The sequence below is a fragment of the Lytechinus pictus genome, chromosome 15 (genome assembly GCF_037042905.1).
Source record: "Lytechinus pictus isolate F3 Inbred chromosome 15, Lp3.0, whole genome shotgun sequence".
Classification (NCBI taxonomy): domain Eukaryota; kingdom Metazoa; phylum Echinodermata; class Echinoidea; order Temnopleuroida; family Toxopneustidae; genus Lytechinus; species Lytechinus pictus.
In genome coordinates this window covers 1,414,054-1,438,618 of record NC_087259.1, presented here as the reverse complement: position 1 = coordinate 1,438,618, position 24,565 = coordinate 1,414,054, and the positions used below count along the sequence as shown (strand labels likewise).

General features: G+C 34.0%; 1 protein-coding gene across 5 annotated transcripts in view; it reads right to left on the bottom strand.

The window, feature by feature from the left end:
• Positions 1–298: 298 nt before the first annotated feature.
• Positions 299–24,565, bottom strand: part of LOC129277182 (kynurenine aminotransferase-like) — a 34,052-nt gene continuing 9,785 nt past the window's right edge. For 4 of the 5 annotated variants that reach the window (XM_064110158.1, XM_064110156.1, XM_064110157.1 and 1 more), the window contains exons 3-16: positions 20,977–21,107; positions 16,227–16,291; positions 15,237–15,288; positions 14,124–14,225; positions 13,558–13,707; positions 12,318–12,407; positions 11,044–11,166; positions 8,205–8,325; positions 6,938–7,014; positions 6,186–6,275; positions 5,656–5,842; positions 5,207–5,277; positions 3,734–3,820; positions 299–2,974 (exon numbers count right to left, since the gene is read on the bottom strand). In XM_064110158.1, coding sequence (XP_063966228.1) covers positions 2,909–2,974; positions 3,734–3,820; positions 5,207–5,277; positions 5,656–5,842; positions 6,186–6,275; positions 6,938–7,014; positions 8,205–8,325; positions 11,044–11,166; positions 12,318–12,407; positions 13,558–13,707; positions 14,124–14,225; positions 15,237–15,288; positions 16,227–16,291; positions 20,977–21,093 — 1,398 coding nt within the window. In that variant the 5' untranslated portion in view covers positions 21,094–21,107 and the 3' untranslated portion in view covers positions 299–2,908. Of the gene's footprint in view, positions 2,975–3,733; positions 3,821–5,206; positions 5,278–5,655; positions 5,843–6,185; positions 6,276–6,937; positions 7,015–8,204; positions 8,326–11,043; positions 11,167–12,317; positions 12,408–13,557; positions 13,708–14,123; positions 14,226–15,236; positions 15,289–16,226; positions 16,292–17,860; positions 18,062–20,976; positions 21,108–24,565 lie in introns of those variants that run through there. The other variant, XM_054913394.2, reaches the window with a different exon arrangement.

Below are 24,565 nucleotides of genomic sequence, written 5' to 3'. Positions count from 1 at the left end.
CCCCCCCCCCAAAAAAAAAAAAAAAAAAAAACCCAAATTTTTGCCACCCCTGATCCCACATGCTCGAAGTTTTTGAAAATTTGAATACTTTTGCCTTTTGCTTTCTGTCAAGTTAGAGAGTGGTAGATATGCTATTTTATTGTTTTTCTTAAAGACAGGTCCCTTTACAAAATAAGAAGTACCCCCCCCCCCCCCAACACACACACACTATCAACTTCGCTTCCCCTGGTAAAGTGTACAAATATTTCCTTGGGACTCTGCATTGCATTGACCACAAAAGTGACTGCTCATCCAAATATGTGTTTTATCAAATATATTCTTTATTTCATGTATTCATTACACACATTCCATTACCATGTTAATACTCCCATAATACAAAGTAAGGTATCTAGAGTAAAAGAAAGATATTCTATTCATGTATCTACAAAAAAAGTTGAAGAATAATGTCAGCCACCTTTAAATTCAAAGTGAATGAATGATTATTTAATATCATTCCATCAAACTATTAATATTTAATTATCATTGAAAACGAGGGCATATGGGATACACAATGGTCCAACACAGTTGTGATCCATTCCATTTCATGTTATATGTGGAGCGTTGTGGCCCAGTGGATTAGTCTTCGGACTTTGAAACAGAGGGTCGTGGGTTCGAATCCCAGCCATGGCGTAATTTCCTTCGGCAAGAAACTGATCCACAATGTGCTGCACTCAACCCAGGTGAGGTAAATGGGTACCGGTAGGAAGTAATTCCTTAAAAAGCTGTGTGCGCTATGAACGCCTAGCTTAGCCGGGTAATATAGGAGCGCCTTGAGCACCTAACAAGGTGGATATGTGCGCAATATAAATACCCTATATTAAATACCTATATATCTTTTTCACAAAAGACTGAACTATTGTAACTTTTCCCTCACAAATGTCCAAAGCGATAGATTCGACTTTTAAAATATATTATCAATGGTATTGAAATAGGGGAAGCCTATTTAATAAGCACACTCTGCAAAGTATTTCCAAATTAGATTATAAAGGATTACAATGAATTATTAATGAACCAAATAAACTCATGATAAAATAGACAAAAAAAAAATTTCAACAGTGCTTCATTCAATAAAAGGATAAAATCAAACCATAAACAAATGAATTTAATACTTCACTAAAATACAATGATGGCAAGTACATAAAAATAATTTCCATTTAGTAGTAAACTATTAAACATCAATATTATAGGGGATATCACATGAGAAAATAATTCTTTTACATATTAAAAGAAAATTATTCACCCCATCTGTCAACAATGAAAATCTACATTCATTTATAATCACCTTTTAACATTAATCTTTTTAAAGAGATCACCTAATTCCTTGTTGGGGGAAAAAACCTTGAACATGTAGACTTGAAATTTAAAAAAATGGTTTTGGAACCATTGTTTATGCAGTTTTTAAGTTTAATTTAGCGTACCGGTATATCAAGAACAGTGCAATAATGATTGCATGGATTTATGACGGTACTAAATTCATGCTTTTGGCTCTGATAAAGACAATGGTTTGTATAAATTATTCATTCAAACAGTCCATTTCAAATGAGCAAAACATCTCTTTTTAATTGAGGTAAATGAACCATAATTGTCTTACACTTTAGCAACGTGAATTTAATACAGCACAATATGATAAAATGAGCTTAATTTATTTGACCTTTTGCAAGTAGAAATGCATGCAAAAACTAAGCATAGTTAATAATACATGTATGTGCAAGAAATCTACACATACCCTGGTTCAAATTCCTTGTTTCAAACCATTTTTTCTCATGTTTAAAGCATAGAAAAAAGGGAATTTGTGTACGAACCAGGTTTGGTGTGAGAGAGTTTAACACTTAAACTGAGTAATATGATAACATATTGTGTAATCCAGTTACATGTAATCTAATAGTAGTGTTTACACTGAAGTTGTGGTAGTGATATCAATTTAGTTCATATACACCTTATTATGCAAACTATTTATATTTATATACTTCTTTGCATGGATATGCTCATAAAAACCCAAACTCACACACACATACACACTCACAAAAGGAGTTCGTGACTTGGGAGTCCAAATTGAGCAAAATATTTAATGTATGTATCTATTATTTCCAAAACAGAATCGACATTTATTAGGGAAAACCGGTTACTTTTAATATTTCAATATGGTCACAAATTAATTTGTGACTTCAAATTCACTCCAATTCCATTTCTAGAAGAATGGCAGGCTTCATCCGTTAACATCTATCTTGGGCAGTCATTTTTCAGAATTCTTTTCATTTCCCTCAATTCACCAAGCCATGATTTTCAAGATGATTTCAGGTTACAGTGATTAAATCATTAACGATCAAAAATCATAAATGAGTTCTTGCATAATACAATTAGTGAATGAGGATAGATGGTACCTGGAACATGACACCACATGTGTCTTGTATATCAAAGTCACACCTAAGAATCTCCTGAAATACTACTCTCACTGATTACATGATGCATTTATCAGATTCCTTGGATATAATATATACTCCAGGATAGCATTTCATCAACATTTTTGTTCGACAAGGTGTCAGATCTGACATCTTATCTTGAATCTGATTGGCTGAGTAGCATTGTTACTATGGTAACTGTTGGATAAAACGTTTGGCAAGTCCTTTCATGAAACGCTCCCCAGGTTTAACTGAAAAGTACAACTCCAAATCAAACAAGTTGAATGCAAACCTGTCATATGTTAGCCAATCATAGAATAAGGTGTTTATCTTTTTACGATCTTAAGAAAGGTGAAGATCTATGGCTGTGATGATTTTAAATGTACTTGTTAAAATTACATTGTTTACATTGATAAAAGAGAAATATCTATCTCTTCTGCTTTGCACATTTCCAGCTACTCAGCCATTATCTATGCCTTCAGGGATTTGCTAAATGCTTTGAGTTTCTCAGCTGCTTTGTCGATTGTGCAATCGTCCTGAAAAAGTTTGAAACAGAAAGAAAATAGATGACAATATTTGAGGAAAAAAAATGAGCCAAATCTTTGATACCTTTTGAAGAGGAAGTAAAAATATTGACAAAAGTTTTATGAAAATTCATCAAAGAATAAAAAAAGATTTAAATTTTTAGTTTTTAATTTGTGATATCATATGCAAGCAGCTCTAAATATATTGTATATTAACATATGTTAAATTTCATTTTTTATTTATCAAACATGATAATTACAAATTTTCTTTTGTAGAAGACAGTATGCAATGATTTGTCTGAGGATGAAATCACATTCACGTTTTTTTAAAGAAAATTATGTTTGTGAATTCATATCATGCGACATATGGTGGAACTGCATTGCTTGTCTTTGACATCCCAAAATAAAAACTTAAATCATTCACTTGTTATCATCAATCCTTCACCAATATTTTTATTTATTTTTTATATTTTTAATAAATGGCAACTTATCAAGGGGAGCTTCCCCTTTACTCCAAGAACCAACAGATTGCATTTTGAAGGTGGCTCCACAGTGGATTCTCTATTACAAAACATAATAACATAATAAGAATGTTTCAAATAACTTTTGAATGCATAACATAAAAATACTCAGAACATAGTCGTTCAAGTGCAATCTTAAGGCCTATCAACATTATTTCACTTTGTGCACAAACAGACCTCAGTCTCCTCAATAAGTAATCATTTCAAAACTGGATTGCATTTAAAATATCATGTTTGATAGTCCTCTTACCTTGATAAAACAGAAGCGGATATATGGCTCTCCAAGACTCTTATGATCAGCACTGTAGAATGCACTACAGGGAATAGTTGCTACACCCTGTTAATATGCAGATAAATCATCAATTTAAATATAATTGAAACTATGCTTAATTATCCAATCTTAAAGGGGAAGATAACCCTGAAGATGTTTTCAGAAAAGCAGATCAACTAGATAAAAATGTTGGGTGAAGACTTGATGAAAATCCATCAAGGTGTCTTATGAACTTTAAAGATTTTAATTTTATTATTATTATTTTCTTCATTTATTGGTATATGCACATACATGTATATTGACCAGCAGCAGGGCTGAAGTACAGTAAATATAATTTTTGGCCTTATAATTGAATGGCACTATGAAAATCAATATACATGAAGATATATGTATTTCTTGAATACAAAAGGATATATAAGAGGGAGCAGGGGGGGAATAGAAGTAGAAATGTATTGCAGAATGAAGATCTTGAGACAGGGGGGAATAGAGGGAGGTCAGAGAGACTAAAGAGGAGACAGAAACCAAGAACATTATAAATGTTTTCAAAAAATTAATATAAGTACATTAGTGAACATTCTACACATTCACATATATAATATAATTATCTGGCTAAATTTCATTTTGTGACATCATATGAAAGAAGCTTCCATCAATTCCACATATTTCCATTTCATTATGGTTCATGACTAAAAATGTTTTTTCTGATATAAGCAGGTATGAAACTATGTGTCTATTAATGATAGTAAAAACGTTTTTAATTTTCTCAGAAAATAGCATGTTATGGAGTTATGGAAAATATATATCACATGACCATGGGTGGAGCTGCTCGCATATGATGTCACAAAACCAAAGTTTGAATTTCATTCTTTGATGGATTTTTGCTGGGTCTTCACCATTGTTTCTCTTCTTTTTCTGCCTTTATTAAGACCAACTTCAGGCCAGGCTGAGCTTCTCCTTTCATTAAGTTTTAAACTTTTCATGCTTCACATTTATCAACAACAAAAAAAGAAAAACATGTTGGGTTTCATTCCATGGTATATTCTCACAAAAGATGTATTTGCAAAGTTTATATTTCAACCTTGCTAAACATCAACTGATTATAGATAATAATAATAATAATTAGACTTATATCACGATATAAGTCTAATTATTATTATTATTATTATCTATAATCAGTTGATGTTTAGCAAGGTTGAAATATAAACTTTGCAACTCTGTAGAGTGCTCAAGGCGCTTTTTAGGAAATTATAAAAGAAATGCAATCATCACTAACATAGAAATAATAACACACAACAATGAAAAGATACACAAAAGAAAGTAAATGTACAAAGGTCAACGTTAAAATGGAGAGCACTGACTGGCTATGGAATATAGAATTAGACTTGCTCACCAGTCTAATTATTCAAAATCAGAATTAATTCCCCGAACTATAACGATTAAACAATTTCTCACCTGTGTTTTGGTAAGGTATCTAACCATCTTATAATCCTGAGGTCCATCTCCATACTGACTTACATCCACTCCTGAAATATAAAATCAGCCGTACTTTAAAAAAAAAAATCATTTACAGAAAACCAAAACCAAGGGCAAGAATCAATCTAATTGAAAAGAGTAAAATGTGAGGAGCTATGAAAAACTTTAATAGTCTAATGCCCTCTTGCTTAAATTTCCACTTTATCCACTTGTAAAATTGTTTTACTTTATCAAATGAATATAATATTTCATTCAATTTAAACCTTTAGACTAAGTGATATTAGGCCAAGTAGATATTAGAAGAAATACATGTAGGTATAGCCTAAGTGGAAATTAGACAAAATGACAAATGGGCTAATATAATGACAATAAGACTTGAATGGTTAGTAGACCATGTGACCAAACAGATGAAGCAGGAGTAGACTAACCTAAGTGACCATATTGTGCCATCATAAAGTATCCTCCATCTGGGATGATAGGGGTCAGGTTACACTCTCTTAAGATCTTAGCCATCTTATCTCGTTTCTCTTGTAACTCTCGAGGTAGTTCTAAGAAGTAGCATTCTGGCTGGCCAAGACGACTAAACTCAATCTCCAAACCCCTCGCTACAGCTTCCTACAATGTTTACATTAAAAATAAATTGATTTTTTAGATTTCAAGTTAACTTTGCAAGTAGAATACCAATGGGTTAAATTCACTTATTGCATGAAAATTTGATATGATTTGGTTCAAAGTGGCCAAAGGTATGTTACAAGGAACTACACTGCAATTAATTGCAAATATCAATTGTATATCTTTATCAATTTAAACAGTAAATCAGGTTATAATTTCTACCACAAAAAACATACCTATAACTAATTGCAAGAGTTAAAATGAATCTTACTAATGGAAATACATATCTTAATTGAATGCTTAAGCCAGAGATTATGTCGGCAATGAAAGCAACAGTCCCACATACCTGGATCAGTGTTGGACAAGTATAAACACAGTTCTGATGAAGTGTCTGGCAATTCTTAATCAGATGCTGTGGTCCTATGCTCCAACCAAGCTGGAAAAAAAAATCAAAGTAGACGTATCTTTTTTCGGTGGTATCATATTTCTTTTATACATATTTGCTTTCGTTGTGTTTTCAAATTAAACAAGGATGGTAGCTTGGACCCATGGCCAAGTCATAACAAAAACTTAAACAATGCAACATTGTGCTTTCTTGCAAGATGCTAAGTGTATTAGAATAAAGAAGGGTAATATACTATGTTATGCATGACCTGCTGAAGGCTACCCTGGGCAAAGAAGGATTTTTCTTTTTATCATATTATTTCAAGTCACCTTATCAGAATACAATGCTAACAAATTCTGCCAGAAATAGCTCATAAAAACAATAAAGTTGTGCAAAATTGATGATCAAATAAAAATTTCTTCTAAATAAGTTATATAATGAAGAAAGTACTGCTACTGCCAATAAATGAGTAGTTACTGTAATAATATTTAAGACATGAAATAACATCTATAGGCTGCATCTAGTTCTGTTCAATTTGAAAATAGAACAATACATGTACATTTAATTTTGGGGAGGATGGAAAGAATAAAAAGTAATGAGAAGAGTAATAACTGTGCAAGACGAGTAAAATAAGAAATTTGAACTGGATATCTTTTCGTATTAAACCTATATATACAATTACTTTATTTCTTATTTATTTCTCAAAACCATACCTTCCAGCCTGTAGCACTGAATATTTTTCCTGCACTGCACACAGTGATAGTTCGATCCCACATATCAGGCAAGGTAGCTGTATTATCAGAAAATAAAATATTTTAAAAAGTTTTGATTATTACAAAGGCAAATAATTACAAATTTTCAATGATATATGAGTATCTACATGACTTTGCCACTATTTGTTTTCCATATTAAAAAAGTCCAAAAAAAGGGTGAACATGACCTCATATCATTTGACCTTTTGATCCCTAGATGACATTTGGCCCCCCATCATTATCATGGGGTCAAATGTGGTATTACCCCAGGATCATACGTACTAAGTATGGACATAATTAATGCAAAATAAAGAAATGAGAGCAAGTTGAACAAAAACTTTAACAGAGTAACAAACGGACCAACAGGAAAGGTGATTACTAGGTCTCTGCTTTCTTCAGGCGAGAAAAAAATTATTACTTTTCAATGATATATTTACATAATACTGCCAGTGTTTATCCATATTAAAGAATTTTTTATAGACTCAATTTGATGATTTTTTCCCATTATGTTTATAACTACTTAGAACACTAGGAATATTATGAAATAAAGATTTAGTATAGATATTGGAAAAATTGTTCTTAGAATTTATTACTTCAAGTCTTAATATGCAAGTAGATGTAAGAACTTATTATACAGCATGTTCCAGAAAGAGAGGAAACCTGTTTTCAGACATAAATATCACAATCATTAAAATAAAAATTATTTAATAATATATTTGAAAATAATAGTAAAATGTACCAATACACAGGAAATCATCCATGCATGGTAGATTACAAACAATTCATACTAAGGCATGTCAAAAACAATTTGCAAAGAAACTTGAATCAGAATCCACTCTCATTTCAAAGATTAGTTCAAAATGCTTCACAAAAATGCTAATAATACACCTTTCCTCTATTATTCCTTTTTCATGCCAGGCCATCATATCATTAACAAATTTTAACTCATATTTATATGCAATTTGGTTTTGACATAACTCTTTATGCTCATTTATACATCAGCCTTTCATATCATAAATGGTATCAAAATAATGAGAAAATTCAAAATTATATGACATACCGTGAACCATTTACTAATTTGGAAAAAAAATCAACTGATAATCCAAGTTTCATTTATTCTTGGACAAACTACAGATGAATCCAACTTCAGAGCTCATTGGCAAATACATGTACAATCAAATGAATAGCCACTTGATCAACAATCTTGAATTTGTTCCCCTGTACTTACCAATCCTTGTGAACTTATTGTCATCGTAAACAAGATGTTCATAAACTTCATCACTGATACAAATGACATCATGCTCTTTGCACAGGTCTGCAATTTCTGTTAGTTCTTCTCTTGTAAAGAGCTGTGCATGCAATAACAAAATAAATTCCTTTAAGCTTGATTTTTTTTCTTCAAAATATCCAGAAGCAAAGAGTAACATAAACAGATATTTCATACATGTACATTGTTGTTCATAAGCATAACCCTAGATCACTACTTGCTGTATCCCAAGAAAAAGCATCTTGAAAAGACCCAATAAATTTAATTATTCAATAGGACTGCTATTCATAAAGGACTACTAGTTAAAGGGACTGCTATCTGGAGCGTCATGGCCCAGTGGATTAGTCTCCGGACTTTGAAACAGAGCGTCGTGGGTTCAACCGTTCACATCCCAGCCATGGCGTAATTTCCTTCAGCAAGGAATTCATCCATAGTGTGCTGCACTCGACCCAGGTGAGGTAAATGGGTACCGGCAGGAAGTAATTCCTCAAAAAGCTGTGTGCACCTGAATAGGTAGCCTAGCTTAGCCACGTAATAATAGCAGGGCCCGCTGGGAGAACAGCTTTCGGAACTGAAGTGGCTACCCTGGGTAACTATAGGGGAAGGCGGGGTAAGTTGAGCATAGGGGCAAGTTGAGCCACCACCCCCAGGCTAATAATGAATGAGTCAGACATTGTGGTGGTGTCATTTATTGATGACCCATTGCATAACCCTCAACCCCACCACATTGTTTTCAACTTTGAAACAAAAAGTACTTTTTTAGAGGGAAAAATACAAATTTCATCCAAAAAAGTAAAAAAGGGTGTGAAATAGATAAGTGCTTTTTACCCACACACATCTTTAAGTATATTATGAATATAAGTACAATATTGTTAGTCCAGGTATGGATTCTCACTTTTGTCATAGTCTTTTACATGATGGATGCATAAGAAATGTGTGGATGTGAAAATATCGCAAAAGGTTCGGACGGGGCTAATTTAAGCCAACCAACATGGGGCAAGTTGAGCCATGGTAACTCTTATGGTAATATATAATAAAAAAATTAAAAAACATAAAAAGCCATTGATATGCAGGCAGAAAGGAGCAAATTCACATGACAGTTCTTTTACTTTTAGAAGATGTTAGTATTTATAGAGAATTAGCAAGTGAAAAGACTTTAAATGAAAAATTGACATCCTGGTTCTCCCGCATACATTTTGTACATAGTTTTTGTGGCTCAACTTACCCCAGACGGTGGCACAACTTACCCCACAGATGGGGCAAGTTGAGCCATTTGACATCAGTTTTTTCAAAGGTCACAACGATTTTCAGTGTGGGGGTAGAAAGTAATATATAGGTGAAAAATATTTCCCAAGAATCAAATTTAAAGGCAAGGTACTTAGTTCTACAATATTACTAGTCATATCAATTCTAACATGCAAAATGCAAAAAGTGTCACAACTTACCCCGCCTTCCCCTACTGTTATTATTATTATTATCTTTAATTCATAATTCAATAAGTAATGACGATATGACTAGCAGGTCATATAGCAGGCAGACCTTAGAAAACAAACTCACTATTCATTAGGACTGTCACTTGCAATGGCTACCAATTGTAAAGACCACTCATTGACCCTCTCTACACTGCAAGACTTGGATAACAGTCCATCACAAATAGCTTGCATACACTTAATAAACTGATTTGTTAAAGGAAACCAAAACCTAAGAAGAGAATCAATCTTATTGGAAAGGGTAAAATGAGAGGAACAATTAAAAACAAGTTTCATTAAAATCGGTTATGAAATAAGCAAGTTATTGACGTTTAAAAAGTCTTGTTGTACTTTCTATGGGGATCCTCAAATTGGCAAACATGCTTCAATATGGCTGATTTTGTGGACAACTCTCCATTGTTTTGTATACAAATTTTCAGATTTCCCTTTATTATCTTTCAAATTGCATCTTGCCTCCTTCTAGGCATAACATATGTTATGGGAAAAATACAATTCACAAAACAAATGTCAAGGTCAGGAAATGATAATGCGTAATATGTAAAATAGAGGGGGAAAATCTGAAAATTTGTGTACAAAACAAATTATGGCGAGTTGTCTACAAAATCAACAATTTTGAAGCATGTTTACCAACTTGAGGATCCTCATAGAAAGTACAACGAGACTTTCCAAACTTCCATAACTCACTTATCCTATAACCGATTTTCATTGCTCCTCTCATTTTGTTCTGTCTGATAAGATTGATTCTTTCCTTGTATTCATCCTGGTGAAAAGTTGATTCGAATAAATTAAAGCAGAAAAATTTGATGACAATATTTGTGAAAAGCCATATAAGAGGGTTATGGATTTTAAATAGTTTACATTGTCAAGTCATACCAAGTAACTGTCCCATACATCATATTCTGTAAACTTGATAAATTTGAGCTTTTTTATGGTTCCTTATGACTGAAAATCTTTTTTATTTCTCATAGAAGTATGTATATATCTGATACAATATTGAATCACATTTTGTGGAAGCTGCTCACATGTGACTTCACAAGACAAAACTAATATTAGCAGCTATTGCTATTTTGTGGTCCCCTTTTACCAAAGATTTTATTTTCTTGTTTCTATATCAATAACATTGTATTTGTATTTTTGGGTAATAAAGTTTCAACTTCTGTAACTTAGTCATTCTTTGATGGATTTTTTACAAACTTACATTAATGTTTCTTTTATTTTCTTCTCTCATTAAACCCAACTTTAGACCAGGATTGACTTTCTCTGTAATGACAAATACAAAAGATGTTTACAATTGAAGTTTTCACTCCTACCTTTCCGAGTGGGTTATTAGGGTTATTGACGATGATAGCTTTAGTCTTTGAGTTAAAGAGACCCCTCAGTTCATTAATATCAAGAGTGAAATCTTTGGTTGATGTCACACCTTCTGTTTTATTCTGTTGACAGAAAAAAAATGGAACAAACATTTCAAATAAAATAAATAAAATGATATTTATGCATATTCAATGATGAAAAGCTCCTCCATGCAAGATGATCAGTGATGATTACCCTTATGTCCAAGTTTCATTAAATAGATCCATATGCTCTCAAAGTTATGATGAAATTTCAAAACATAACCTTGGTTAAGATTTCAAAGTTGATACATAAAAGACCTCTGATCACAATCATACCTAAGATATACCTTGGATCACGGGCGGATCCAGGGGGGCACAGCCGGCCCGTGCCCCCCCCCCTTTTGAGAGGCACAATTACAATTTGTAATGTAAAAATGCTGTTAAAACAGAAGTGTGCCCCCCCCCCCCTTTGACAGTGAAGTCTTTTTGTTGTTTTTTTTGCTTATCAAATTATTCGAGGTCGAAATAATTTTAATTTGCGGTTAAAAACCTGGGTTTTTTTTTGCTTGTCAAATTTTTCCTCGGGAACATGTGCCCCCCCCCCCCCCCTATTGGGAAACCCTGCCTTGGATGTAGACAATCGAAGTAAAAAAAAAAACTATTTGGCTCTCGTCTACTTTTCATGAAGAATTCTGGAATATTGTTTTAATGGTACTGTACAGCATTAGAACATGGACAAGCAAAACTTTCATCTGGGTCAAAATTCTCTTTTTTTGGAAGTCCAAAATTTCTACAAGTTGGATTTGAAACTGTTTAACAGATGAGCTCTCTGGGGGAGGTTGTTCCATTCATTGATGCATCTCTGTGAAAAAGAGCCCTGTCTAAGCCCTAAGCCTTAAAGTGCCCTTGGTAAGGCATCCTCACTACTATGTCTCTTGGAGGGGACCTTATACCATCAGTCCTCTGGTTGCTTGTTTACAAGCATTCATGCTTTCTCAGGTGAAAAATCACCACTACATGTGGGAATGATTATCTTGTTTGTTTGCACAAAAAGACCCACCATAAGGCAAGAATGCCATGCACATCTTTTCATCCCTCAGTAAAAACACCTTTTCCACCAAAATCATTTGACATATGATTTCAATTTACACATTCAAACACTTGGGTTTAAACATTATCGTACTCTGCTGGAACTTGTTTAGCGATAGTGTTACCACAGCTAGAATTTATTTCTAGTATGACAGGAATCTTACCGTTGGTTTAAGAGCAATAAACCTGGGTACACCTCGAGCCATCCTGACCATTGGTTCATAGCAATCAAAGAAAGGTTCTATGATGATTACCTGCAGGGATTAAACAAAATAAAAATAGTTTTACTACACAGGAGAAGCATTCATGTTCACATACGTTGAAATCAAATGATATTGCAAGGAACTAACAAAGATTAAATTGCAATTTTAATGGGGAAGTTCACCCTGAAGATAAGTTGAATATGTTGACAATTTTATGAGAATTCAAAAAATAAAAGAGCTATGAATTTTACAAGTTTTTGATTTGTTATGTCTTATGCGAGCAACTCCCCTTTATATCATATGATATAAATTTCATAAATCACATTTTTTAATTGAACAAGGATGATTACAAATATTTTTTTTAATAAGGAGTATGAAATTATGTTTCTGATGATACATCCCCGCACAAATTTAATCACTTTCGATTTCTTGAAGAAAATTACATTTTAATAACATTTCTATCACATGATATATGGAGCAGCTGCTCTTCTGTGAGGTCACAAATAGAACTATAAAAGCTCATAACTCCATTATTCTTTAACACATTTTAATCAAACATTCACAATTTATTTTCTGCTTTTATAAAACCCACCTTATTTTCCAGGTGAACTTCCCTGTTAATATGAGTATTATTACATTTACATTGTGCACAACCTTATCATCTTCATCAATCAACATGCAGCATTCCAAATTTCAACATCCGTTGTCAAAACAACTCTCATCACAATCATCCATTAACAATCAAAATCACCATCATCAATGCTATCATGATCTCCTCCTCCTTCATTATCATCATCTTCATCTTCGTGGAGCGTTGTGGCCCAGTGGATTAGTGTCCGGACTTTGAAACAGAGGGTTGTGGGTTCGAATCCCAGCCATGGCGTAATTTCCTTCGGCAAAAAATTTATCCACATTGTGCTGCACTTGATCCAGGTGAGGTGAGTGGGTACCCGGTAGGATTTATTCCTTGAATGCTTTAGCGCCTATTAATATGGCGGCTCAGCTACAGCCCGGGTAATAATATGATACCAAGTATCAAAGTGCAGTTGAGTATATGCACATAGTAACTGCGCTATATAAATGGACATATTATTATTATTATTTATCACGACCATGACCACCACACAAGTACTTACATACACATGTACCTCAGCTTATGAAATAACCCATCTGACCACCCCCTCCCATCCTCCATACTCACCTCATCACCAGGGTTGACATGGCTGTTGATTGCATAGTAGAGAGATCCGTACGCACCTACTGATACCAATACACCTGTCATCGGGTCTACTTCACGACCCATGAACTTGGTATACATAGCAGCAATGGCATTCACAAGTCTTGCATGGCCCTGAAATACATATCATAAAGTGGTGATACAGATGTTAATCAAATTATTAGATGAAATCAATCAAATGACCACTGATTTATTATACTTAACTGGAGAATTTGGCTTAATACAGACTCAACAGTCATGGCTTTGAAATGAAGATGGTTTAACAATGATCAACATTACCATCTCATAAAACACAAATACACATCATTTGCTTGGGCATTTGAATAGATATGTAAACTTATCTTTTAAAAAGTCAAAATTCCCTCTACTATGTTAGAACTGCACCAAAGGTACCAAACCTTGTGCTTATTTCTACTAATGCCATCGATGATGTTTATCATTGGTACATGGGATTTTGTCTCTAATATTGTTGGTTTTGGCTGTCTGTTAAAGAATTGATACATACATGTTATCAGCAAGATTTGACTTACATATGACCTTGTATACTGGCTCATAAGAGGGTTAGAACCTGGAGCAATGATTTCTGTCAGGGCTTGGGTGACAGAGTTTGGAGGAGCAAAGTCTGGAAAGCCCTGTCAGGTAAATAAATAAATGTTGTCATATATTATACAATCAATTTCTTGTCAGATAAACACATGAAACACAATAAGAATAATAAACAGTGCACCAAACACATTAATAGAGTCCTGAGCAAAACTCACTTTGATTGTCATGTCATACAGTACAGAAGAGTGCAGACATCCAAACATCGGTACAGGGGAGATGCCCCCACCATTGGTCAAAAAAAATTGTTACATTGTCCTCCCATTATTTACTTTCCCTTGGACAGAAAATCACAAAGGAAATCAACTGACTTCAGAATCTATTGATTTAAAAAAGCCTAGATGCATCCCTGAAGATAATATTCCATTCAATAGCCTGCTGCCTGCTAAATGTAATTTGATTTCGGTAGGCCAATATAATATACATACATATAGGTCTTAATCCAACTATCTGGGGCTTACATGTCTGTCTCAAATTGGATAATAATAATTGAAATTGAAATTGAAACTTTATTTACCACAATCTTCATAAAAAACATACAAATCAAGAAGTATAAATAATTCAATAAAATACATTATAACAAAAATGAGTATATTCAAGAATAGTGGAAGGATCACTGAAAAGTTACAAGGAACTTATAAGTTAGTGATCCTGAAATTAACACAAAACAACACAATTAAAAAAACAAATGCAGTAGGAAAATACAGAACAACAAACATAACAAAAGTATACAATTGTATCTATATCAATTTTAATATTAGTATTATACTTTCTGCATGAAATGTATTTTTAAATGTCTTTTAAAGCTTTGAAGGGTTTTGCACTGCTTGATATTTTGAGGGATCTTATTCCAATAGAAGCAATAACAGACATAAAACATCCTTACAATTCTAGAACTTCATAACTATTATTATCACTATTGGATTCAGCATTTCAACAAAAGCAATGTACAAGAAAATAAACGAGAAAACAAATAGAAGTTTGCAAGCAATATCCTTACATAAAGAAGTGTATGTCAATGTTATGGTTTTTTTTCTCACCTGACCAAGATTAATTGCCTTCTCTTCTGTAGCAAGCTTTACAAATTCAACCCTGCAAAATCAAATAGACAGACAAAAAACGGGTTATCACTATGATATGATTTCTATATTTTGTATTACATGCATCATTATGTTTAGATATTGCTACCAGTAACTATAATTATTTGATCATGCAATGAATTTTTTTTTTTATTTAATGGATTTTGCTTGTGAATAAAACCAAACCAAGGAAACAAAAACCACAGAAAAATTATTGTGCAACCTCATGCTTCCAGTCATATCACTGAAACCTACTCCAAACAGGCAAAGATGTGCCATTCAAAATAATATAACAACTTTGATCAGTTTTGACTCTGTGTGACCGTAGCACATGTACCAGCATAAATACGGTACATATATTTAATCATAGACTCAAGCTGCATAATCATAATTATAAGAGACTGAGGGAGTTAAACAAAAAATGGGATAAAAATTGATAAACTAACTTTAGGAAGAGAAATACAGGGAAGATACTGCAAAGGGGGAAAGAGTTAGAGAGGGAGTAAAGTACATGTGCACATTGTACACACTAAAATGGCCTAGTACAGTACATTACAGGTGAACCTATCTAACAGCCCTATTAGTTCTATTTTTGCTTGCACCCAAGGTAAGACTTGAACACATTATATCAAATCTTGTGTATTTCTTTGATTTTTCCTTCTTCTATTTTCTTGTCTATAATTTCTCACGTACTTGTTTGTCTTGATTCTTTCTCTCTACATTTTATTCTATTATTATATGGTTTTCAACAGGTAATAGTGAGTCAAAGAATTGTGACTGGTATTCTTCTCTGAAAATTGCTTCAACTTGACGAGAAGGATGGCTGACCTCTGCAGATTTCACTGTCTTTCAAATATTTTTTTGAGGCCAATATACTATTGAATAACTTTATCCACCAGCAAGCACTAGCTAGAATTATTTGTAAAATTCAAAGTGATAAAGAGCACTCACCATACACTTCCCTCCAACCCTTTTAGGTGTTCAGCTGCTTTGAGTTTATCACTGGCCATCGTTTCCTTGGAGAGAAAAAAATGAATAAAAAAGGCAAGTCAGATATGAATGGCAGATGAGAGGTTATAAAGCATTCTATTGACACAGTCAGATCAAAGAATTGGAAAAAAAGACAAGAGGGCTTACAAGAAAAAGCACATGTAAAGGCAAGGAATGAATACACAAGAGTATTAAGTACAGGTAATTCAATAATCATCACCTGTAAAACTATAAACTAGTGATAAAACATTGTCACAATTTAGAAGTGTTAATAGCTTGAAATAAATGTATAATCTTAGCACACTGGAGGGAATAGGTGAAGATTCTGTACATGTTGTATGGGACATTTCAACAACAATTTCTAGTCTCAGCTGAATGCTTGAGCAATAAAATTTTCTTTTTTGTCAATGATAAAGCTAGTCATGTTGAAACCTGATTATCAGAAAAATTGTTTGATTATGGGTGAATTAAAGGTGAAAATATTGAGTGTCGTACGGGACTCAGAAATTTCCAGTACGACACACAAAATTTTCAGTTCTAATTCACCCATTTTTTTGCTTCTTGTCATTTTTCAACATGACTTCCCAGTAGTAATTATTTACATGTACCACAAATCAAATTGAAGTTCTTTGTTTGTTTGGACAGCAGGTTGAAAAAAGGTGTGAAAATCGCTGATTTTTCTAGAATGGAATTGCCTAAAATGATCTTTGGACCTTATCCATACAGGTTCTAGTGACCATCATCATACATTAAAATGTTATAAACTGTACATATTTCTACCTCTTTCCTCAATATTTCTCCCCCCCCCCCTTTCACTCTGTTTCTCATTCTTTTTTTCCTCTTTTCCTTTCCCCTCTTTTTCTCTAAATTTACTTTCGCTTTCTTTAATCTTTTCTGTTTCCTTCTGCTCATTTTCAATTTATTTGTTACCCTCTTTCTTCCTTTTCCCCCTCTTTTCTACTGAGTTTTTCTCCCTCATCGTTACATTCAATCTCACCCCTTTTCTTTTAGCACCTTGCATTCAGAATTTGCATATATTTAATGCATTGTTTTTATTACGAGCTGCTGAGACTCTGATAATCTCCTACATGTAATCAGGTGAAAATACATTCAAACCAAAGTTGAAGGCCGCCTCTCTGAACAGAATCAAATGGAAGTAGGCCTATGTGGGCATATACAATCAGTAGAAACTTTCTATAATGGTCACCTGTCTATACTCTATACAAGTTAAATTTTGTTTCCCTTTGTTTGCTATTAATATTATAGACAGGTTTGTCTCCATGCAGCTCAAATACCTCACTCTTAAGAATTACATGGAAAGAAAAACCACTTTTATATTTGAGTAAAATTTAAAAAAAAAAACTCATTCGATAAAAGCATGAATAAGAATGATTTTGAGAATGAAGTTGTATTTAACAACCTATGTACAGTACAGTACCTGACTCTAAATAAAATACAATAATCATTATCTTAAAAACAAGCCTGGCATGATCTTCAGCCATGTTTATAATTCATCCAAGTTTGAACACTTGAGAAGAAGAGAATAATCAAATGGATTCTGCAAATTGCAACATACAATTTAAAAGGAGACATACCTCTTTAATCTCACTTCAATCCAGCAAATATGGCAAAAATATCTTGATGACGAAGTGTTTGCAGCTGCAAGGTATATGTAACGTTAGACCTGGAGGTATTACTACTTACAGGACTGTAATGAACATGTATATATGTACTGTACAGTACCATGAGGTTTCAAAAAAGGGGTGTGTTCTTTTGTGTGCAAATAAAAGAAATGCATTAATCTCAGCCACAGTGATTCCAAGGGATCTTTATTGTCTAGCACAGATGTCTGGCTGATAGTCTTATAATGCAGACTCTTTTCAATCACACTTGTTGCTTATATTTTTCATTCACATTGATGGAATTTTCTCCAGGGCTGCAACTCTTTGAACCTAGTTTGCATACATTGCCATAATTTGCTATGTCTGATAAGGTGTCGAGAGCAGTTTTTCAAAAGATTTTCCAAAGCAACAAATTTTGGAATGTTTGGAAATGTAATGTCTGCAAAATAAAACTACTTTTGTCAGGTGATTTGGAACAATTTGTATGATCTAGGCACTTGTGGACCCTTGCGCAGTGACATATCAATATTCAATATGAATGCTTTAAGTTAAAATTCTGAACATTTTCTTTCAGGTAGGTTTTTTTTCTGAGAGACCTCAAAAATATTTCAAAGTCATTATAATGATCAGCCATTGGCACCCATATAAAATTAAATGTAATTGATAATGCTTTTGAGATTCGCATCACATCTACATCGATGACTTGTAGTACCGCCAAGTCCATTCAAAAGTAAACTACATACATGTATATATATACCATCCAACATTAGGACTAAAATAAATGATCTTCGGGGGGGGGGGAACTGTACATTTAAAAAAAAAATTTTTTTTATTTACTCATGGATCTTTATCCATTTATTTCTAATACTCATAACTCATCACAATCTTCAAGTTGTCCATAAAGGGCAAAAAGGCTGAAGTCAGGGTTGTTTGATAAAGTACCAGAGTGATGAAATGACTTTTATTTTGCATTTCCTTTTTTTATTTGAATATCATATCTCAAAGGAGCACAATGAAAAAAATAATTTCAGCATATTCCAAATACACCCTCTAAAATGAGTATTACTATTTGTCAAAGTTGGTGAACTCTGTGAAAGGCATATTTGAGCCAAACATATATTATGCAGGGGCGGATTCAGCTTTCGCCAATAGGGGGGGCCGAAAAATATTTTCATCAACATTTTTCTCGATTGGCCGCTATATAATCTGATATTTTTGTTGTTGGTTTTTCAGGGGGTAGTCCTAACTAAACACTGAAGTTTTAAGTATATGTTAGTTTTTATTGTTATAAACAAGATAAGGTATATCATGTGGTCTTAATATATAATGCGAGCGCGAAGCGCGAGCTAAAATTCTTTGATATTTTATGTCCTTAGAACTGAAGATTCTGAGCAGTTTTTATAATCACGAACAAAGATAAGTATCCAACTAAACAATGCGTGCGCGAAGCGCGAACCAAAATTTTATTATAGTGTCCGTGAAAAGGGACTCAATTAGGACTGTTTTTAGTGATTAATGAAGAGGATACAAGTATCACCAATTAAATGATGAGAGTGCGAAGCGCGAGCTCAAAATTTTTGATATTCCGACCTGAAAACTGGACAGTCTAAGCGCGTTTTTATTTAAATAAAGAACAAGCTGTGTGTCTTAAACAATAAATGCAAGCGCGAAGCACGAGCTTAATTTTTTGACAAATTTTGGAAAGAATTTTCAGAGGATAGGTATCTCACAAATCAAACAATGCAAGCGTGCAGCGCGAGCTGAAAACTTTGATATAACAATAATTTGTGTAAATCAAACAAAATAACGAAAGCTTGATGTGCGAGCTAAAATATTGTGTGCAAATTGATTTCAGAACTGGATATATTAAGTGTCCTTTAATCGTCTTGAATGGGATTCATTACACAGGCAATGCAAGCGCGAAGCACGAGCGAAAATTTTTATATAAAGTCTATTTTCCAATTCTTCCCCTCACCTTTTTCTTGTTTCCTTTCGGGGTCGGGCCGGCCGTTACGAGGCTGTAAATTACCCATCGTGGGTATAATACCTCTTTCTTACTTTTCTTTCTGTTTTACGTAGTTTCTATCAAGTTAAAAAGTACACTTTTTTCTGCAGGTTGTCAAAAAATAGGGGGGGGGCGGGGCCGGCTCGGCCCCCTCCTGGATCCGCGCCTGTTATGTGCCATATATTTCATTTACATGTCATTAATACTATTTATTTGTTCTTGACCAATGGCAGGATAACAATAACTTACAATCAAAAGAAAAGTATTACTTACTACATTTTAATAAAATCCCAAGACAATGTTAAAAAGGAAACAGGGAAAGTCTTTTCACCAGGCAGGATCTATTGCCTGAATTCTTCCATCTTATGAATTTTACAGCATTATAGAGACATCTCCAAAACCTGGTGCAGAATTATTTTGCCTGATGAGGATGGACATTTTCTGTCGAAACCATGTGGGATTTTACTTTGTAAGTTCAGCTTTCCCTCATACCTTTTCATTCACTCATACTGAACGATGATCTTCATTACTTATTTATAATTTTGGAACATGCCCACATACATGTAGATGCGGTGTGTATATTTTTCATTTGATTTTCATATGTATTTTACCTTGTTTTACTGGGAGCTACAACTCACAAGTTTTGATTGATTGATTGATTTTATTTCATTTCTGCATTCAAGATAAATATGCAACATAACATCTAGGTGATACATTTAAGTTTTACAAAACAATAAAGCAATGAAAAATTAATATCAACAAGAAGCAATATTCAATTAAAAGAAAATAACAGTTTAAACAAATGCAGGAGACCGCCATCGTGAGCCGGTTAAGCTTGAAAATGATGGCGGCCTATTCTTATAAACTTTTCAGTAGTTTCCGTTTTTCTCTTATACATGTAATTTTCATTCTTGTACATATTGTATATTGTTTTTTTATATTGGTGAGAAAATACATAAATTCATCGAACTTGGGAAAAAAAATTGAATGTAGTTTTAATATGAAGATCTAACAAGAAGATAACCAAATTCAAATTTGGACTGGAACCAGAGTGGATATGAAAGGTTACCAGGATTCCTCTTACCAATGATCTTATATGTTGTTGATAGCAGGAGGAAGCTTGTGTAACACTGGCTACTGGAAGATAGGATGAAGATCGACAAAGGCGATACAGAGACTGAAGAGAGGCTAGCCTCGGCATAACAACTCAATATCCTGGAAAAAATATGTAAATATTATTAAAAAATAAAATTCTGTGAGTTTGTCTTTTTTTTAATAAAGCTTGAGTGTGGGTTACGCACTGATCAATGGCAAGAAAATACACTTCATAAATAATCATCAAACAATGATCGCTCATAATTTTCAGAATTTCTGGAAATAATCATATCAATTTTAATAGACATGGAAATAAATGCACCATACAACAAAAAATTTATTTGAAGGTTGAACATAAACAAAATTAGATATAATTCCAAAGAAGTAAAATTAAAAAAGGGTTCATACTTTCAATCCAAAAGGATTGAAAAATAAGCTGGTCATTTAGGATTCGTTCAACCACACTTACATGTACATTTTAAAGCATATATATGTTGCAGATTACCAGTCTACATTATCAGTCCAAAATAGATAACATTGAAACAGAGTTTGAAATAATATTTTAGAATTTAACTCATTGCAGAATGAAACATTAAGAAGTGGAATGCCTAGAGTGACAGTCTCATCTGCATTATTAGTGATTCATATAGCAGCAGATCTGACTTAGAAAACAACTAAGAATTAATTAATCACTAACAACACCAAGGACAAGTCCACCCCAACAAATAGTTGATTTGAATCAAAAGAGAAAACCCAATCAAGCATAACAATGAAAATTTCATCAAAATTAAATGTAAAATAAGCAAGTTATGACATTTTAAAGTTTTGTATAATTTCACAAAAAGCTAAATATTCCCATACTAGTTGGTATGCAAAGGAGGGGAATAATGATGCCACCCACTCATTATTTTTTATCATAATTTATATGAAACATTCTAATTTTCTCCTCATTGTCTTGTGAAACAAATTTTATTTCTCCCTGAAAATATACAGTTGAGGCCAGCAGTTTACATACACCCAGGAAATTAAAAGAAAAGTTGACACTTGCCAAACATCACAAAATTTACTGTATCTTATAAAATGTTTGTGCTATCATGACGAATTTGATATCAAACTAATGAGTATGTCATGCCTCTTCAACATTGCTTTGTCATCAGGAGCTGAAAAATATTTAGGTGTCATTTTTTCCCCAAAATTCTTCATATTTTAGACAAATTAAAAATAAAAACATGACAAAAACATTTCATGTTGGTGCTAGTTACTTCTCAACACAAACATTTCAGATTACGGTACACTTTTTTGTTCAGTGGTGACATATGATAGAAAATGTAATATAAATAATAGATTTGACATTTATATATTTCTATGAAACAATGTTTGAAAATATAATAACAAACAATAGAATACATTTGGCACGAATATTACTTCTTTTCTTCAAAGAAAATTCCACCTGAAATATATTTTAATCCCAGCGACATCCCAATCATGTGAAAAAGCTTAATACGCTCTCACATTTGATACCAAATTCATCATGGTAATATCTATATTTCTGAAGATATAGTAAATTTTACGATGTTTGGCAAGCAAACAATTTTCACTAAATTCCATGGGTGTATGTAAACTTTTGGCCTCAACTGTATGGATTAACCATTGTTTTAACATTTCACGGTTCAGTCAAGTTGGTCCTTGTGATATCTATAAAAATTATATATTTTAGAAGACCCTTGACCCATCATCCTCAACAACACATGGATGTTGTATTACCCAAGGATCATTTGAACCAAGTGTGATCACAATTGATGAAAAAATAAAGAAATGAGAGCAAGTTGAACAAAAAAAATCAAAAAGAGATGGACATGACCTCATATCATTTGACCTTTTGACCCCTAGATCTCATATGTGGTATTACCCAAGGATCATGTAAACCCAGTTGTTGTGTGTCCGGACAGGTTGTGTGTCTGGACAATGATCGATTTTTAAACAGCCATTTGGAAAAAAATTTCATTAATTTTTAGTTCAAAGTGTGAGAAAATAATATAGAGGACAAAATTAGAAAAGATTACAATTATTGAATTATGTAATTTCTGAAGGTTTCTTGGGCAAGTGTTGGTCCTGAAAAGGACCACCCAATCTTGACGTTTCAAGTGTGTTCTTGTCATCTTCAGGAGAATGAGCATAGTTTGTAAAAGCAGGCCTTATATATACTCTGTCAAAGTGCCGTGTGCACGGTACCTAGCAGGGTACTTGTCTCTGATTGGCTAGATATAAGTCACATGACATCCACATATGCAGACGTGGGTGACAACACACAAAATTGGACGCGCAAAACCAGCGACGACCGGAAATGCCGTCAATTATCATTCCTGCTAAGATTAGCATGAATGACAAAAGCCACCACTTCCGCCTGTACACTGCAATGCTCACACGTGTGTGGAACGTCCCGGCAGGCTAATTAGACTAATTAGCCTCTTTGTCTAGAACAGTAAGCCAGATATTGCTGAGTTGGAGGCTGCTGTCTTGAGGAACAGTGTTATGTTCCTCAATCTCCAACGCTTCTCTGACTCTCTGCTGATGGCCACTAGGGGACATGGGTGACCAGTCTACTCTCATCCCAGAGAATCCGGTGATCATGCGTGTGAGCATGATCGATGATTGCAGACTTGTCCCTCTCGTCTCTCCTACCATGGGCCTTGCATGTAGGTTCCTTTAATCCAAGTGTTAAAGGAACGACCCATCTCGCCGATGTAAACTTTACCGCATTCACAAGAAATTTGGTAAACTCCAGGGAGGTCCTTGGAGTTGTGCTTGTCCTTGTGGGTAGTGAGGGCAGATAGAAGCAGATAGAATTTGAGGAACTATGACGAACCTCAATGTCGGCTTCTCTCAAAATCCACTGAATCTTGTGAGAGGCTGCTCCGGTTCCGCGAGGGGGGAAGCTCAGTGCAGATCTTATGTGAGGGGTAGTTGTTACATTTCAGAACAGTTTGATGTGCTCAAGTTCACCTCTCGGGTGGATCTGGTCACTAACCTCATGGGCTCGTTTGACCAACGTCTTGTTGATGGATCTCAGCACTGATGGATGGTGGAATGAACGATAGTTCTAGTACCGATCAATGTGAGTAGGTTTGCCATAAACCTGATGGGATAGGGATCCCTGTGCCGTCCTCGTAATCTTTGTATCAAGAAAGGATATAGACCCCTCATTTTCCATTTCCATGGTGAACTTGATACACTCATGTTAAGAGTTGAGGTGCTGAAGAAATTGTATTGCTAGTTTCCTCAGCTCCATAGTGCCAAACCACAAAAGTGTCAGCCACATATCTAAGCCACACTTTGGGTTTGTGATTGGAGAGCCGTGTCCTCGAAATGTTCCATGAACATTTTGGCTACTACTGGGGACAAGGAAAAACCCATGGCAGCCCCCTCTGTTTGCCTGTAGAATGTATCTCTCCATCTGAAAGAGGTGGAATTGAGCCCGGGGGGCCAGTCAAATATATTGCTGTACACACGCATGACAAAAAAAACGCGTTTAAAGGGGTATTCTTTCGGTTTTTGACGCGGTCCGCGCGTGGACTCGT